The following is a 16973-nucleotide window of genomic DNA, read 5'->3' as shown; positions in this document are numbered from 1 at the left end:
GCCTACTGAAATTATGGAACATTTTAATCATGCATAGCATATGAATTCCGCATAAAATGTACAACATTTATTTATTTTTTTAAAGCATACAGAAGTAGTTAGTTAGTTAGTAGTAGTTAGCCTAGCTTGCAAAACACTTGCCATGCTAGCTTTCAGTTGGGTCGCTTTTGAACGGATCGTTCACCGATTGCACATCAGCAGATGACAACAACAAAACAGTCAGAGAGGGTGTTAGCGTAGTTAGCTACCGGAGATAAACAACTGGTGGTTGTCCGCCTGTTGACGTTACAGCATATCAGCTTGAGTTTGCCAAAATAGAAATTTATTTTACAACATAATGGTTCATCTGTTCAACCAGCCATGGTTGTCAGTTATTCTAGTCTAGCTAACGTTAGCTGAGTGGCTTGCTATGCTAGCTCTATGTATGCCGAGCTGAAACAGGTTAGCTAGCTAGCTTGTTAGCTAGCCAATTCGCCTAGGCGAGGTGGAGACCAAGAACGGGGAGATGCGAGCAAAGTGAGGTAAGGCCAACGGAACCATTTATTTAATTATTTGTACGTGGACTCTCACCCTTATACCAATATAAGTCTACGTAGGTGATGTTGGTCATTTCGGATAATCTTAGTACATTTGTCAAATTAATCGACGTTAGAAATAGCTGTCCTGCGCTAGCCTGACAGCTGTGTTAGCAACTAGCCACTTAGCGCAGTCGGCGGATCTGTATTGAACAGCTAGCTCGCTAGCAGCAACTGCTGGCCCCTATTTTGGCACTGTAACCATGACTAACCGGAGGCCTCGATGTTAACAGCAAGTTTCGGTGTTCTCAGTCCTTCCAACAGTAATTTATACTCTGGTAACCATGTATGATTGGAGGCAAGCAGACGTGCAATCAATCATTAAACACAATCAGCTGGTGAGAACGCTCGTTAGCTGGTAAACGTTGACAGTTTGTGGTTAGTTAGCGCTAAGTCTGTTTTGTTGTGTCTTTAACTTATTTTATCAGTGTCGCCTTGTGGCTCGCTCCTCTCCAGATACACGTCAACAGACGTTATCCACTTCTTCAGGCAGTTTTGAAAGTTGACATTTGTCCAACATCAGACTAACATATTCGGTGACTTCTTGCATAATACAACAGTGTGTGGTAACCAAGGACACTGTGACTCACCTACCAAGAGTGTTATTTAGTAGACAAAGAAAGAACGTACCTTACATGATTGGTTTAAAAAGGAAGGTGTGATCAGTGTGTTTGTTATAAATAATAATGATAATAATACCCTTAAACATAACTATAAATTCATACAACATAGGTTTTCAAGTAGTTGTAGTGGTTTGAGTAAATGGCAACATCACGTCTCACCAAAACTAATTTAATGAAGGAAAACGTAATCAGCTATCTCATGATCATGTTTGTGTTTTGTTTACAGGGTGGCCTCGGATGACTAAATGAGCAAGATAAGCAAACGCGAAGAAGTTTGGGAGATTCAACATGAAGTTGTATGTGTTCCAGGTCAACAATGGCAGCACATTGACATTTGACACTGATCTTGCTGTCCAAACGTAAGAAACTGGCATTTTACCAATATTGTTAAGAAGTAATGTGCAGTCCGTGTTTGTTGTAATCTAAATACATTATTGCTTTGTCTCAGTGTACTGGAGCTTAAACATGCCATCCAAGCAAAATATAAGATTGCAATTCAACATCAAGTCCTTGTTGTCAATGGAGGGGAATGTATGGCTGCAGAAAGACGTGTCTGCAGCTACAGTGCTGGCACTGTAAGTTTATACAATTTATAAGTATGCGGTTTCTTTGCATTATACAGGTTCCATGTGTGATGAGCACTTAAAATGTTTTCCTGTTGATCTGTAGGAAACAAACCCCATATTCCTGTTCAACAAAGAGATGATCCTGTGTGACCGCGATCCAACAATCCCCAAAACCACCTTCTCGATTGAGAGTGAGATTCAGGTTAAGGTGGAGGAGTCTCTACTGATGCCAGCTGTCTTTCACACTGTTGCCTCGCGAACACAACTTGCCCTGGTAATTATTTATTTTTCTCTTTTAAGCTGCCTGATTGCTTTGGAATGTTTGTGTGTCTTGCTCACTACCTTTTAAGGAATGTACATAAACACATAAAATCACTCTATCCAAACCAGTGACTAGAGAATGCACATACCCTTTCCTGACATTATTTTTTTTTGCCTCTGCAGGAAATGTTTGAAGTTGCAAAGAAACTTTGCTCTTTCTGTGAACGATTGGTTCATGATGAACACCTTCAACACCAAGGCTGGGCTGCCATTATGGCTAATCTGGATGACTGCACTTTGTCTTATCAGAAGTTGCTCGTGAAATTTGACACTTCATACACAAACTATCAACATGACTTGGAAGAAATTAAGGTCAAACTTTCAAAGTAAGAAAACATGCTATATTATACTTTCATAATCTTCTCCAGTAGTTTTGAACTTGAAATACAACACACTGTATGCTTACTTAAATACTTAGTAATTACTATCTGCATATTAAGAATGATTTAAAAAAAAAATGACAGAAAATAAATCCAATTTATAACATTTCTGCTAAAAGGGAATGAGCTTGATGCCTAAATGCATATTTTATGACTGCAGGTTAGGAACATCAGTTTCTGTAATGGCAAAGATACCTCTGCTGGAGTGTCTGACAAGACACAGTTACAGAGAGAGCATGGAGAAGTCAAGCTCAACCCCAGGAAAGGATTCAGATGGAACAGAAGGAGAAAAATCCACTGAGTCTGTGCTCGGCCCAACTGATGCACAGAGGCCCTCCAAGCCCACAGCATCCTTCTCTGCTTCGGGGAAGGCTGCATGTGAGCCAACTGGTGACCAGCAAACACATGAAATGACTGACAGTGGTGGGCTGAGAGCTGCACTATTAGATGATGATGACGACGACGACGACGACGATGATGATGACGACGATGATGATGATGATCCCGATTTCACCAACCCGTCCTGCTTCAATGTCACACTATTGGACTGGATCAATGTGCAAGACCGACCCAATGATGTGGAATCCGTTGTGAGGAAATGCTTTGACTCCATCAATAGGGTGAGTCACAGATGGTGTATGAACGGACTTGTCCAAATAGTGTTCAGAAATTAATATGTAGTCGTTTATTGTAGTGGTGGAAAATATCAAAAGCCTTTACTGAAATTCTTGCAAATTTCTTGCAGCTTGACCCTCGGGTTATACAACCCTTCCTGACCGATTGTCGTGACACAATTGCTAAGCTTGATAATCAAAACATGAAAGCCATCAAGGGGCTTGAGGACAGGTTATATGCTCTTGACCAAATGATTGCAAGCTGCAAGAAGTTGGTGAATGAACAGAAAGAACTTGCTCAGGTACGTAAAGTAAGAGATCCACACCATCAAATTTATTTATTTCTTTCCTATATTTTGAATTGTTCTAATGTATCTCTTGCAGGGTTTTTTGGCCAATCAGAAGCGGGCTGAAAACCTGAAGGATACATCTGTTCTGCCTGATTTGTGTCTGAGTCACACCAACCAGCTGATGATCATGCTGAACAACCACAGGAAGCTGCTGGACATCAAAAAGAAGTGCACCACTGCCAAACAAGAACTTGCAAACAACCTTCAAGTCCGACTCAAGTAAAACTGAAAACCACTACTTCCCCACTGTCTTTGTTATACTTGGTGCTGACTACAGAGTGATGTTGGCTTTGTTCTATTGAATTTTGGCTTACAAAAGTCGAGAGAATCATGTTTTCAGCTTTAACAATGCAAATGATTTTTCATCAGATGGTGCTGCTACGTGATGCTTCATGCAGACCAGGATGGGGAGAAGCTTCAGGCTCTACTCAGACTTCTGACGGAGCTAATAGAAAGAGTGAGGGTGGTGGAGGCTCTCAGTACTGTGCCCCAGATGTACTGCTTGGCGGTGGTTGAAGTCGTCAGGCGAAAAATGTTTATGCGCCACTACAGAGAGGTCAGTGCTAAATGCCAGTATTGGACAGTAATCATACTTTAAGACAAAGTAATTCAAAGAGGTGAGCTCTTTTGCCTCACAATCTGTAGCTTCTGGGCATGTTGAGCGCCGAGCACATAATTTACATATTCACCTCTAATTGGGCAGTTTTTCACCGACTTTGATACTATAATGAGATAGAGAGCAGGCCTATTATGATGTTTACTGGTGCTTGACAATTACGTGTATTTTAAGTTTTTTTTTTTTCTTAATTAATTTTTTTATATTTTAGAGGGGAAACTTGCTTTTCAGTGGGTTAACCTTGTCATCCAGCATGCCTGTAGCAGTAAACGCAACAATTTATTTTGCCTGAGCTGGCAAAATAAATTGGCATTGCAGTTCTGTTTCCTTTCAAATGGAAACTGGTCCTGCGCTATTGGTGGACTCTCCCATTGCATTAGCGTAAGGGGGAAACTATTAGGTCTTTGAATTTTGTAGAGGATATCTGCATATAATTAATAAAATGATAATCACTGCTGTCCTTCCTCATTGTATTGCTATGTCTGAATGCACAGTAAAAGTGTGAAATAGTTTGACGCCAAGAATAGAATTGATTTAGCTCATATTTGTTGGCTTTTATTAAAGGAGTCATAACCTGGTTTTATACGTATCCAGCCCCCCTTGGATCGCTTTGGATCAATTCGTAAAACTTATTAGAAAAAAAAAAAAAAATTTTAATCAAACATTGAGCTTGTTCTGACCCTTTTTCGTACCGCGATTTTATCACGCGAGATTACGCGCGAGGTTTTGACTGGTCCGGATGTGCATTGTATAATATGTAATGAGGCGCGCGTTGATTCGCCGCAGGAAGGACAGAGCCGGGGGGGCTTGCCTGCATGCAGACTCCAAAACATAATGGCGGCGCTTCGGCGATTTCAGGTAGCGGACGGGGCGGGGTTGGGTGGTGAAAGAGGGGTGGGCTTATGCAAGTAGCCGCCACGGTGACGTCACCGAAGGCGCAGAATCAAAATCTCGTGCTTTAGGAATGCACACCCTTGTGTGCTATTCCTGTTCGGAAAAAGAGCAGAAGCGAAAAAACGGCGCCACTTTCAAACTCCAGCCTTTCAGGCAAGTTTCAACTGAGGTCAAACACAGATATGCATGTTTTAACAAGAGAAATTGCGATTTCCTGGTGATGACTCCTTTAAGTTGACCTTATTTTTTGTAGTACCTTTTCTCTTTTTATTTTTGTAAATAGTGTCAACAGCCACCGATTCAGAAAGTGGACAATAATTATTAATTTGTTGTTAATGAAATCTTTATTATTAATCTTTTCAGTGGGCTTATGCACTTGTGAAGGATGGGAAACGACTGTACGAGGCGGAGAAGTTCAAAAGGGAATCCTTTGGGAAACTCTTTAGTAAGTGTCTTTTGAAAACTGAGCAAGTTTGACTGGTCACTGCAGAGCACAATATAGAGTTTTAATCTATGTTATTTTCTTTCAGGGAAGTCTTTCCTCAGAAACCGTCTGTTTAGAGGACTTGATTCATGGCCTCCAACCTCATTTTGTGTAAGTTAAAATCCAAGAGCATTTTGACCGAGTTGGTATTCTGATGTATTATTTTCACTGTATATTTAGGGTTCTCTTCTTTTGTTCTGTTTATAATTAGACACGGAAGCCCAGAAGATTTGACGACGAACTTCCAGACATTTCCCTAGATGATCTGCGGTACTTGAAATCCTGTTGTCCTGTAGAGGTGCAGCCTTTCCTTATGTAAGTCCCTGTCCTCAGTTATTGAAATGGTTTTAGATATAACTTTGTCAGTTTATGTAACACTACCAGAACTATGTTAAGAGGCAGATTAAAACATGCATTTTAAGTTTGTAATCAGTTCTTAATTACAATCATTTGGTTGGAGTTCATTTATAAAAATGTATGTGTTTTCTGTAGAATAATCAAATGGGCTTTCACGATTAACACAAACAATTTGTAAGGCTTTTTGATTGTGTAGTCACATGTCTCTCAAGAAATGAATATCAGTGGGTATGTTTGATGAGTAAGGCTCCGGTGCATAGCTGTGAAGGAAACTGTGCAAAAAATATAGGAGATTTTGCAGGCTGTTATTAAAAAAAGTTTTAAATTAAGTAATTTAATTATAAAAACGTGAATTGTTTTGGAGCTTGATCCTATGGTGGGGAAATTGGTCCGACTTGAAGCCATTGTAGCATTGACTTGCAGAGTTCTGCCATAGACCGTACTAATCTCAACGTAGTTTTGAACATTTTGTCCCTACTATGTTACTATTTTGTCCTTAATGTTCCTAATATATATATATGTTTTCTTCAGGGTCCCCACGATGTGTGATTTTGAGCCCTTAAATTGCCACATAAACACACTTCACCAGCTGGTCCAAGCTGCACAGAGTGTGGATGAGATGTCTCAAACTATAACTGACCTGCTTAGTGAACAAAGGGTAAACACAACTTGATTAACAACCTCTATTTGTGTTATTTAGTAAGTTGGAATGTAGATATGCTTGTTACTGGTGCAAAATGGTTCTCGTACATAGTGTGATATTGCTTTTCTTACTACATAAGTAAGTATTTCTTTTCACTCCCTCTCCCTTCATCTGTTCTGTCTTTGCAGATATCTTTTAGTCAGAGATCAGCTGTGTTGACCCCACAGTCTGGAAGCATACCTGGGACCACAACACCGAGGTCCTCCAAAACCCCTTCCTCTCTTAACCTTCAGGGACCCAGCTGCCAGCCCCTACATGTTCCCGTCCCAGCTCCTCTAGAGGACTTGTCCCCAGACAGCATAGATGCACAAACGTTTGACTTTGAAACCATTGGCCACCCGAACATGGATCCAGTCCTGCAACAGGGCTCCCTCGACTTGGATTCTCTAGCAGAGAGCCCTGAATCTGACTTCATGTCTGCTGTCAATGAGTTTGTGATTGAAGAGAACTTGACCTCTCCAAACCCCATCAGTGACCCTATTAGCCCTGAAATGATGGTGGAGTCGCTGTACTCTTCAGTCATAAATGCTATTGACAACAAGCGCATGCATGATACCACAATACTAGAGAGGGAGAACTCACGGATCACTGTCCTCAAACAAGTTATTGACAAGTACCGATCTGCTGCAGAGGAGTCCCATTCAAACTTCAAAAGTGTGAAGGATGACCTCCATCACTTGAGGGGCATGGTATTAAAAGAACAACATGACTTTGGCTTTGTTTTGAGAAATATGACCACTGAGGTGCGCACCATTGTGGACAACATCTGCCAGACCCAGAAACAGGAACTGAAGGAGCAGCATCAATGTGAGCTTCTCTCCCTTCGACAAGAGCTAGAGAAGCAAGTTCAGACCCAGACGGAGGAAAACCAAGTAAACCAGAATATTGTCAGAGAAGTCCAGCATGCAATGCTAGAGTTGGAGGGACTTATGGAGCGCAAAGAGAAAGAACTCACTCAGCTCGAGAACGAGAAAGAGCGATGGATTGTAACTGAGAGTAACCAGACCGATACGATCAAAAACCTTGAGCAGAAGCTGAATGGTCAAGCGGAAGAGATCAATACGCTCTCAGCTTCAAGAGACTCTCTGACCAGCCAGCTTGAGAATCTACACTTTGAGATTGAACGTAGCCAGCAGAAGATCCGGCAGGAGTTAGAAGCTGTGGAGCAGTCCCACATTAAGGAGCTGGAGGACAAAATGAAGCAGGAACACGCAGCAAAACTGGAGACCCTTAGCAAGGATAACCAGGAGGCTCTGGAACACCTGGCTGCCGAAAATAGGGCAAACTCACGTGACGCAGCTGAACAACACGCCACCGCACTTAAAGAGAGAGACAACCAAATTAAGGACTTGGAGGCTCGTATTGCTGAGCTTACAGAGCTCCGCTGCAAAGTAGAGGTGGAGCTAGCCCTCAAAGAGTCAGAGACAGAAGAGATGAGGCTCTTATTTGAGGAGGCCAAGACGCAGCAGGCAGAGGCTGTGACGTCCCAGGTAGAGACTGCGACCAAAGTCCTTAGCGAAGAGCTGGCGGATATTAAAAAACAGCTTCATGCAAAAAATGAGGAGTATGAAGTGGATCTAGCAGAGCTGAGGAGTCTTATGAGGACCGAGAAGGACCATTGCATCTCCGAGCTGGTGGACACACATGAGGAGGAGACTATTTTGTTGCGGAACGAGGTCTCCTCCCTGCAGCGACAAGCCCAGGATGCTGATCAGATCCATGCTGAGCAGCAACAGAAGCTTCAGCAGGATTTGGACCAGCAAGTGGTTGCTTTAAAAGAAGATAAAGAAAAGCAGCGCAGGAGTTTCCAGGAACTGGAGCAAGAATTGAGGACTGTTATCAGCAATTTGCAGGCAGAAAATGACCTGCTCTCCAACAAATTAGAGCAGGACAGACAAGAGACCGAGAGAGATTTAGAAAAAGAAGGAACCTCTAAGGTTGTATCACCAGATGCTTTTAAAGAGTTGGGGCAGCAGAAGGAGGACATGGAGAAGAGACTGTTGGACAAAATAAGACAACTTGAGGATGAGCTTGATGAGAGACAATCCTCAAAAAGGTAAATGTTTGATTAACGGCAGATGCATTACATTTACTTTTTTCTGATCATCCGTAAACAATCTATTAAACTGTTAATTGAGAATGAATTATCAACTACTATTTGTCTTTCGACATTCTGTAATTTCTGTGTCAGAATGAAAGTTGATTGTGTGCCTTTCAGTGATGAAGGGTTGCAGCTGCATGCTGAGGGGCGTGCCGATGCCGGGGGACCTCTGTCTCTAGACTCGGCACTTCAAGAGCAGCTGCAGCAGGAGAGGGCCTCCCTGCAGTCCCAGATGGACCTCCTGGAGAAGAAGAAGAACGAGGAGATGCAGGACCTCAAGACATCACTAATTGCAGAACAGCAGGTTTGTATCGTTGGGATGATTTGTGGGAAAAGCAGTGTCTCATGACGTTGAAATGCAGTGGTAAATTAACCTTTATGTAGTTTCCCTGCAGGACTTTGTACAGTTGCCATAATTTATGACAGCTAGATCGTTTATTATGGCAAACGGTTAATGTGTAGAATACTTAAAACTGTGTGAGTTATTTTATGAAGTGAGTACTTGAAAAGAAACCTTACATTTTTAATAGATATTGATCCTCACAAATAGCTTACTTGCTTACTATTCAGCCCTAGGTTTACTATCTTTTCCATTTACTGATTGATCTCTCCATTGCACCACCCTTCATAGTTTAAGCTAATAAGACACTTGTTTTGTCCAAAATATTACATCATTAAGCTCTACTGTAATTTGAAATAGCAGTTGATTAAGAGATCAGACATGGAACAACACAAACAAAAAACAGATGATTAAAAATCAATAAGTCAATGGCATCTCATGGCTGCAAGCTGCATTGTTAGAACTTAATAAATAAAATCCTCTCAAATAAGTTGTGTTCTTTGGCATGAATTCCCTGTTGTGACCAAAATGGTTAACTTGGTTAAAACGCTAAATGATTGTTGCTGTTTCTTTGTTTCTTTAGACTAATTTCAACACTGTTCTAACTCGAGAGAAGCTGAAGAAGGAGCAGATTATCAATGAGCTCACAGAGAATTTGCGGCAAGTTACTCAGCAGCAGGAGAAGGACAAAGGTCAGTTCTATGCAAATACATTTTGAAAAATAGATTTTATAGAAATGATGAAAGAAGCTTTGGTATAAATTGTGTTTTTAAATGGGACGCTCATGTTTAAAAACAAAATATATAAAATATAACACAAATATATTTACACAAGATGGTCATGTAATCATGTTAGTAGTATACATAATTACTTATTCATTTCAACTTATTGCAGCTCTGATTGAGACACTCTCTGAGGACCGGGCTAGTGTCATGCAGGAGAAGAAGCACCTGGAAGAAGAGCTTAACCGCCTGCGCAGCACTGCGCTGGTGTCGTCTGCCTTCTTCACTCTGAACCCCTCAGCTCAGGACATCACAGAAGCTGGAGCTGCAGCAGCACCATCTCGAGCTCTGCCCGGGGCCGGGGCCTTTCCCTCTGAGCCCATGTCTGAAACCGACAGACTGGCCTCTGTGGCAGCCATTCGAGAAGACGAACAGGTGGATTCAGCAGTGGAAGCCAGCATGGTGACAGTCCAGTAAGCATCGTTTCTCCAATAAATATTATGTTGATAGTTTATATTGTGGTGATTGTGATCTCTCCTGATGTAGTTTACACAGGTCAAGGCAACACATTTACTTTCAAGTTTGCGAGTCAGTGTCCCTACTCCACACCTTGTTTTTAAGATTGACTCATTAGAATTAAATTATAACTAAATTATATATAAGACACCCGTTGATGAATGTGCAACACTGAGCAGATGATCTGTGTAGAGGAGAAGCATTATTATCATTCTAAAAATTACCTACTGTTCAACTGTGGAGATATGTACATTTAAGTTGGACTCTGATTTTAAATATTAATATAATATAAAAAATAAAGATGACACCAATTTGATCTCTTTTAATCTACGTGCTACTTTTACTCCAATTTATCCTCAATTCCTTTTGTTTGTCATGTACAAGTACACCCCTTTAGAAATCTTCTAAATACATGTTTTCAGCAGCAATGTAGCTCTGGTTAACCAGGTTATTTTTTTCTTAACCTGGCAGAAGTAACTTTGTTTGTTGTTTAAATCCATGGAAGAGATCACGTTAGTGCAGCGACAGTCAGGTGACTGTAGTGGATGTAAACTTATTGTATTTATTGTCTTATACTATCAAAGGTGAATGCCACTGAATTACAACAGTCTTCATCTTCAGTGCTGTCATTCTCATTTTGCTTGACCTACCAACAGCAAAAAATAATTAGAAAATATTATTACAGAGACAAGTAATGTGTTTATTTGGAAGCAATTATATATACAGCTATTTCATTTTACTATTTCCTCAATAAGAGATGAGATTGCTGGACTTCTATTTATGCTTTCCTTTATCAATCACAATATTTTGTGAAATAATATTCTTTGCACATTTGTTATACACGGTATACCCATAGAAAACTTGCAACAGTATCGAGCCGTTTATTATGATTACTTGAAATTGGTTGCCAGCCACTGACAGAAAGGAGTCTTTGTGTTATTGAAGAAGGATTTAAATGGCCATTGTGTAAAATAAACCAGAAATGGATGGACAGAAAGGACATTTGACAGTGGAAGGAAGTCAGGCTAGGATCAGACAGTGTAAGTGTTCCATTTATTACTATTAAGTAAGTTAGTTGCAAGACTAAATATGAGAACCAATTCATATTTTGAGCAATTTAAATTTTCTACATATTACATTTCGTTTTTCAAAAGGACAATGCATAATCTGACGTTTGCTCTCTTGCAGTGATAACATCCTGATGTCAGAGGAGAAACAGCGGATACTCTTACTTGAGAGGGTAAACGACGCACTGCATTTATCATATTGCATTTAAGATCACAAGACGCTGTATCTGGTTATCACTCATCTGTTTAATTAATATCTATATTTATGTTTCAGACTTTACACATGAAGGAAGAAGAAAACAAGCGCCTCAGTCAAAGACTGGTCAGTCATTTAATATTATCTCTATGGGCTATGTAACACCTGATCCACTAGGTGGCAGTAGCATCAAATAGTAAAATCCTGACCCAGGAGACCAAAGACCTCGCTGAAGGAAAATTAATTTTTAGCAAGTGTCATTAGAATATGTAGAGGAATTACATTTTGTGAAAATATTAGTGTTTAAAATATACATATATGCAGATATTGTATACAGATATACAAAAATGTATATATTGTAATGAGCCTTTTGCATGATTCTCAAAGTAGTATACAACTAATTGGAGTATTATGCTGTAAACAGGTTAAAGTGCTAATACCAATTACTTATTTGCAAATGCCCAATAAGACAAATGTTAGAAGTCATCCGTAGCCAGTGTTGTTAACCCTACAGTGTAACATGTGTAACGTTTGCTAATCTGTTCTTTGTAGATGTCTCAAAGCATGTCGTCTGTGTCGTCACGGCATTCAGATAAAATCGCCATCAGAGAGTAAGTGTATAAAAAAAAAAACATGTTTTTTTTTTTGTTGTGATTTTTTTAGCCGTTTTTGTTTTTAGATACAACTCTGACCATCATTTCATGCAGTGTAATTATGCACATTATTGTATAATTACATTAATGCATTTCTTTTTTGTTATCAGTTTGCAGAAGTCTTTGTCATCGTCCCTTTGTGTGTCTTTTTTTTTTTCAGTTTCCAGGTAGGCGATTTGGTTTTAATCATCCTGGATGAAAGGCATGACAACTACGTGCTGTTCACAGTTGGTCCCACCCTCTACTTCCTCCACTCAGAGTCTCTTACTGCACTGGACCTCAAACCAGGTCAGCATCGCCAAAACAATTTGTGACCGCGATGAGAGCTGTAGTGTAGACATTTGTTTTTTCATTTACTAATGAAATAAATATGTAGAATTGATAGTGATATTTTTGCCACACAATATACAACCTTTATGTTACGTACAAGCATTTATTTTGTTTTACACAAAGTGTTAAAAAGGGGTGTTTGTTTCAACGAGTCTGTTTGTTTTGTTGTTTAGCATCAGGGACTTCAAGACGGCCGTGGGTACTTGGAAAGGTGATGGAGAAGGAATATTGCCAGGCAAAAAAGGTACTGAAGTCACCAAAAGTTCTAAAGGGATTTTTTATTTGTGTCCAAATGAATATTTAAGAACTAATATACTGACATAAAATGAAATGTGGTCCAGGAAATGTTATTTTCAGTGACAATTTCAACACTTTTTTATTTAAACTAATTTATTATTACATTAATAATAATATTATTATTAAGTGTGGTAATGCTGTTGTATTCACATATGCACGGTTTGAATCTACGTTCTGTCTCACAATAGCTTTCTTTCATTGTCTCCTTTCCTTCACTAGGCCCAGAACAGGTTCAAGGTTCCTTTAGGAACGAAGTTCTACAGAGTGAAAGCTGTTCCATGGAACAGAAAAGTATAATAGCCAAGTAATGAGCTAAAATGTATATTTATATTGCTTAATTTTTGAACAGGAACTTCACATCATAATTCATAACTTGAAAATCGAAAGACCTTAAAAACTGAAAGAATTTAAGATGTCATGCTATTTTCAGTTCGGTATCCCACCTGCTACCACATTTTTGTTTTTTTTTAAACCCAGATTTGTTATTGTGGACCAAATGCTATTAACTTTATTAGGGCATTGCCCTATACACTGGCATTATGCCATTTGACCTGTGTGTAAAATTGAACAAAATTTGGATGTTAAATATTAGTTCTCATTATCAGCATTTGTCCTTTTGTGGAAAATACTGTGTCATTATCAACATAATTAAATAAAAAATATACATTTATTATAAATGTTTATGGAGGAATGTTCATGGCATGCATATTGATATATTTTCTTTGATTTACTTATCCAGATAAATGTTGTAGTTGGAAACGTAGTTAATGCCGTTTGTTACTCACAAAGCAGTGTGGCCCTCTGTCAATACTGAAATGTACATTATGGCTGACTGACTGAGACAGTCGTCTTTGCAATCCTTGAAATGCACTTTCAAAAACAATGCTTTTGTTGATTTGAAAAGGGAAGTTAATAGAGCTGTCAGAACTAAGTAAATATATCAGCACAAACTTCTCACTATCATAGAATATTGACATGTAGAAAGGAATACTTTGTGACCGTGTTTCATTATTGGAAGACATTGTACATTACCCAACAAATCACACATGTAACAATAAATGACTGTACTGTAAAAGATAGAGTTTTGAAACAATAAAGGATTGATCCCAAACCTTTTCTGTGGTTTTTATGATGGCAAATTATTGTTTTACTATATTTGGGAATTATATGCGATGCTGCAAAATGTACATGAGGCTATTGAACTTACCCTTAAAATCTGTGGGGGTGAAAAGTTTTCCCCGTCCTAATTTACTGCCTAATTTACTTTGCTACTTTTCACAGAGACTCACTCGCCTGCTGAGATTACTGCATTAAATGACAAACCATTGTATTAGAGCTTGTTATTATGAAATAAAATGCACAGTGACTTTTAGAACATATATGATAAATAGCATTTTAATGATGCTTTTAAAATTTTCTGGGGGGATTTAGGAGTCAATGTGGAATAGCACAGTATAGTGTATTCATTTGATTTAGCATTTTTGCTTTTGTGGAAACATTAATGTTGGCACGCTGCTGCAGGAAACAGACTTCAAAAAGGCTTCAAATCGGGGCCCAAGAACGATGCGGCCCTCATGGAGAAGGAAGCCCACCAACATCACTTTCCCAGTTCACAGCGGGGAGCATAGCAGCTCTCTGCCGAGCACTCTCTACCATGTGGGTCTAGGGGTGTTTTAACAATGTTTAGCTCTATTTTCTCCATTTAGCATAAGCCTGTTGTCACATTTGGATGGCTCCTTCATAAATTGATGGTGTGATTCCTACAATTTCGGGACAGGCCTGAATGACAAAATATGCAACACAACATTCGATACCGAGGTGGCTGGCAAGCACCAACCATGTGCACTGGACAGGCTCTTAGTGTAAATGTTTACAACCCCCCACTGAGCTCAGTGCTGCTGGGAGTCACTCTCATCAGGCTGAATGGGATTTAACATTGCCATGTGTATTTTCAAACTAGTTCCAGCAATAAAACAGCCTTTGACTTCTTGTCAAACTTATTTCTACAACACAGAACTACTTATCTTCAGTACTCTAGTATGCATAGTAACTTACAATATCATATGCATCTCTGTGCATATTTATGCAGGGGTTTGTGATTTAATTAAACTGGAAAAGGAACAATCGTGTTGAATTAACACATTTTATTATAAATAAAAATGACATTTAGTATTTAAAGCTAGAAAACAAAAATACACACACAGAAATAAAAAGCCACACAAATTAAAATGGTTATAAACACAAACATGTTTTGTATCATATGTAGGTTATACTGTATATAACCTACATATGCACACCAATGGAAACATGCTACCCCAATTAAATTCTAAAAAGCATTTAGATAAACATTTTTTAGAGGTGATTCTGTAAGTTGAAGCATCCTAACATAATAGTTTTAAAACCTGTTCTAATGGACAAGATGATAACAAATTATACATTATATATTCACACACATTATATACGCATTTTATATACTGTATATATATATTACTTAATAGTGAAGTGTCATGTTGAATAATTGGAATAACACATTCATGAAGAAAAGAACCCCCCCGATAATTGAACGCAACTTCATACTGACTTTATCTTCCCACCCAAGCCAATTCAAAAGAATCTCTTTTATCACCATCATGCAAACAGTTCAAAGGTAACCTTAAGGTCCTTAACTACAAAAGCATAAATTCATCACAAATGTACTCCAATAATTGTATATAGGTACAGGTGCATCAAGGCAGCTTTCAAATGCCATCAGCCCGAATCCAAAGACACATTATAATGGCTTTCCTTTACATGTCAAGACATGCTGGAGGCACTAAATTAAGGTTTAGATGAGTAAATGTGAAATATCAAAACGATGTCAGAGACAACTCACAAAGGATGTCATCCAGTCTCAGATCTCGCCCTTTGTTACTGATATCCTCTATATTTGAAGATAATACACAAGTTGTATTTGATTTCGCAATATCTCTGACTCTATACCCGATAGACGGAGCTGCAAATAAACAAGCATTATTTGTGGAGTAAATATATGCATGAACTTCAAATGATGGATAAATGAAAAATAAATAGGAAAGCCTTAACATAACATTTATATTTTTCGAAAATCTTAAATGGAACGAGTGTGTTGAAGAAGAGCCAAGAGGCATTAAGGCTGAAACTGCAAACCAAGGAGTAAATCGACTTAATGCCATCACATTTCCACCCTATTCATGCCTAAGAAAAGGGTTAGGAAAAGAGATTAGGTTATATATCTGCTGTCAGGGACTGAAGAGACCAAGAAGAGAACTTCACCTAAACAGAATGATGATCAAACAGACATGCTTTAACAGACATGCTTCATAATCTCATCCGTTATTGTCCCCCTCTCTGCCTTGACTACAGGTTCAGCGGGAAATCTTAGACAGGGGCAGATTAAATGTGTGATGAAATGTCTGAGAAATATGTGAGAATGCGCAATACAGGGATGGTTGATTTTCTACCCACATGACGAACATAATCACTATTAGTAACACATATCCACATAAATATGATAATTCAAATTTTAAACACATTTATTGGGTTCATATTGGAAATCATCACCATCTGATGGCATAGTTTTATGGATAATTACCGCCAAAGAGATAATGCAGCATATGAAAGGAAGGCTTTGAGGCTTCTCCACTCACTGGGAGGAGAGTGCGTAGGTTTAGTTGTGCATCTGAGCTGTACCCAAAAGGCAAATATGTGGAAAGTTTGGTGACAAGCATCCAGGCGTGTGGTTAACAAGATTGCATCTGCTGAGCAGGAAGTGTGGGATAGAACTAAACCACGTATTTAAAAGGGCAAATTATTTTCACATTAAGTTCAATTCCATCGGTAATCCTTCCAAATATAGATGGAACTATTTAATTTGGAGTAGAAAATAATTATTCAAATACCCCATAGTGCAAATCCCATTAATATAGTGCATGACCCAGCTTTTGATTTTCTACCACAGAACAAAACGGATAAGAATCCAGTAAACATTAAAAAATCTGTTGTTTTATTTTTGCTAATGCTGCTTACCGACGAGTAAATAATCAATACAAATAGTTCTGAAGTGTCTGAAAATAGACAGGCGATTTAAACTGTAACTAACAGCCATGCATTTTCCAGCTGCAGTGCAGTGTTGAGGAAATGACACCAGCTTTGATGGGTTGTATAGCTTTTGAGATGAGCCTCTTTATGCCGCTTGCAGTTCCATTATGGCTTTGTTCGAAAGCTTGTTTACCTGCTGATAACATACACTG

General features: G+C 38.9%; 1 protein-coding gene across 1 annotated transcript; it reads left to right on the top strand.

Annotated features, from left to right (window-relative positions):
- Positions 1-225: 225 nt before the first annotated feature.
- rb1cc1 (RB1-inducible coiled-coil 1) lies at positions 226-13817 on the top strand. Its single transcript, XM_084007192.1, has 23 exons — positions 226-521; positions 1425-1557; positions 1647-1773; positions 1868-2038; positions 2209-2411; positions 2626-3085; positions 3211-3381; positions 3464-3648; positions 3799-3985; positions 5303-5384; positions 5470-5534; positions 5635-5738; positions 6312-6438; positions 6612-8539; positions 8702-8888; positions 9508-9616; positions 9819-10119; positions 11351-11402; positions 11504-11551; positions 11978-12036; positions 12239-12366; positions 12582-12652; positions 12925-13817. The coding sequence occupies exons 2-23, from the start codon at positions 1487-1489 to the stop codon at positions 13000-13002; spliced, it is 4914 nt and encodes a 1637-aa protein (XP_083863318.1). The 5' UTR covers positions 226-521; positions 1425-1486; the 3' UTR covers positions 13003-13817.
- The last annotated feature ends 3156 nt before the right edge of the window (positions 13818-16973 follow it).

The sequence above is a fragment of the Eutrigla gurnardus genome (genome assembly GCF_963514095.1).
Source record: "Eutrigla gurnardus genome assembly, chromosome: 4".
Taxonomy (NCBI): Eukaryota; Metazoa; Chordata; class Actinopteri; order Perciformes; family Triglidae; genus Eutrigla; species Eutrigla gurnardus.
Note: the sequence above shows the minus strand (reverse complement) of the source record. Positions and strands in the feature narration are given on the sequence as shown.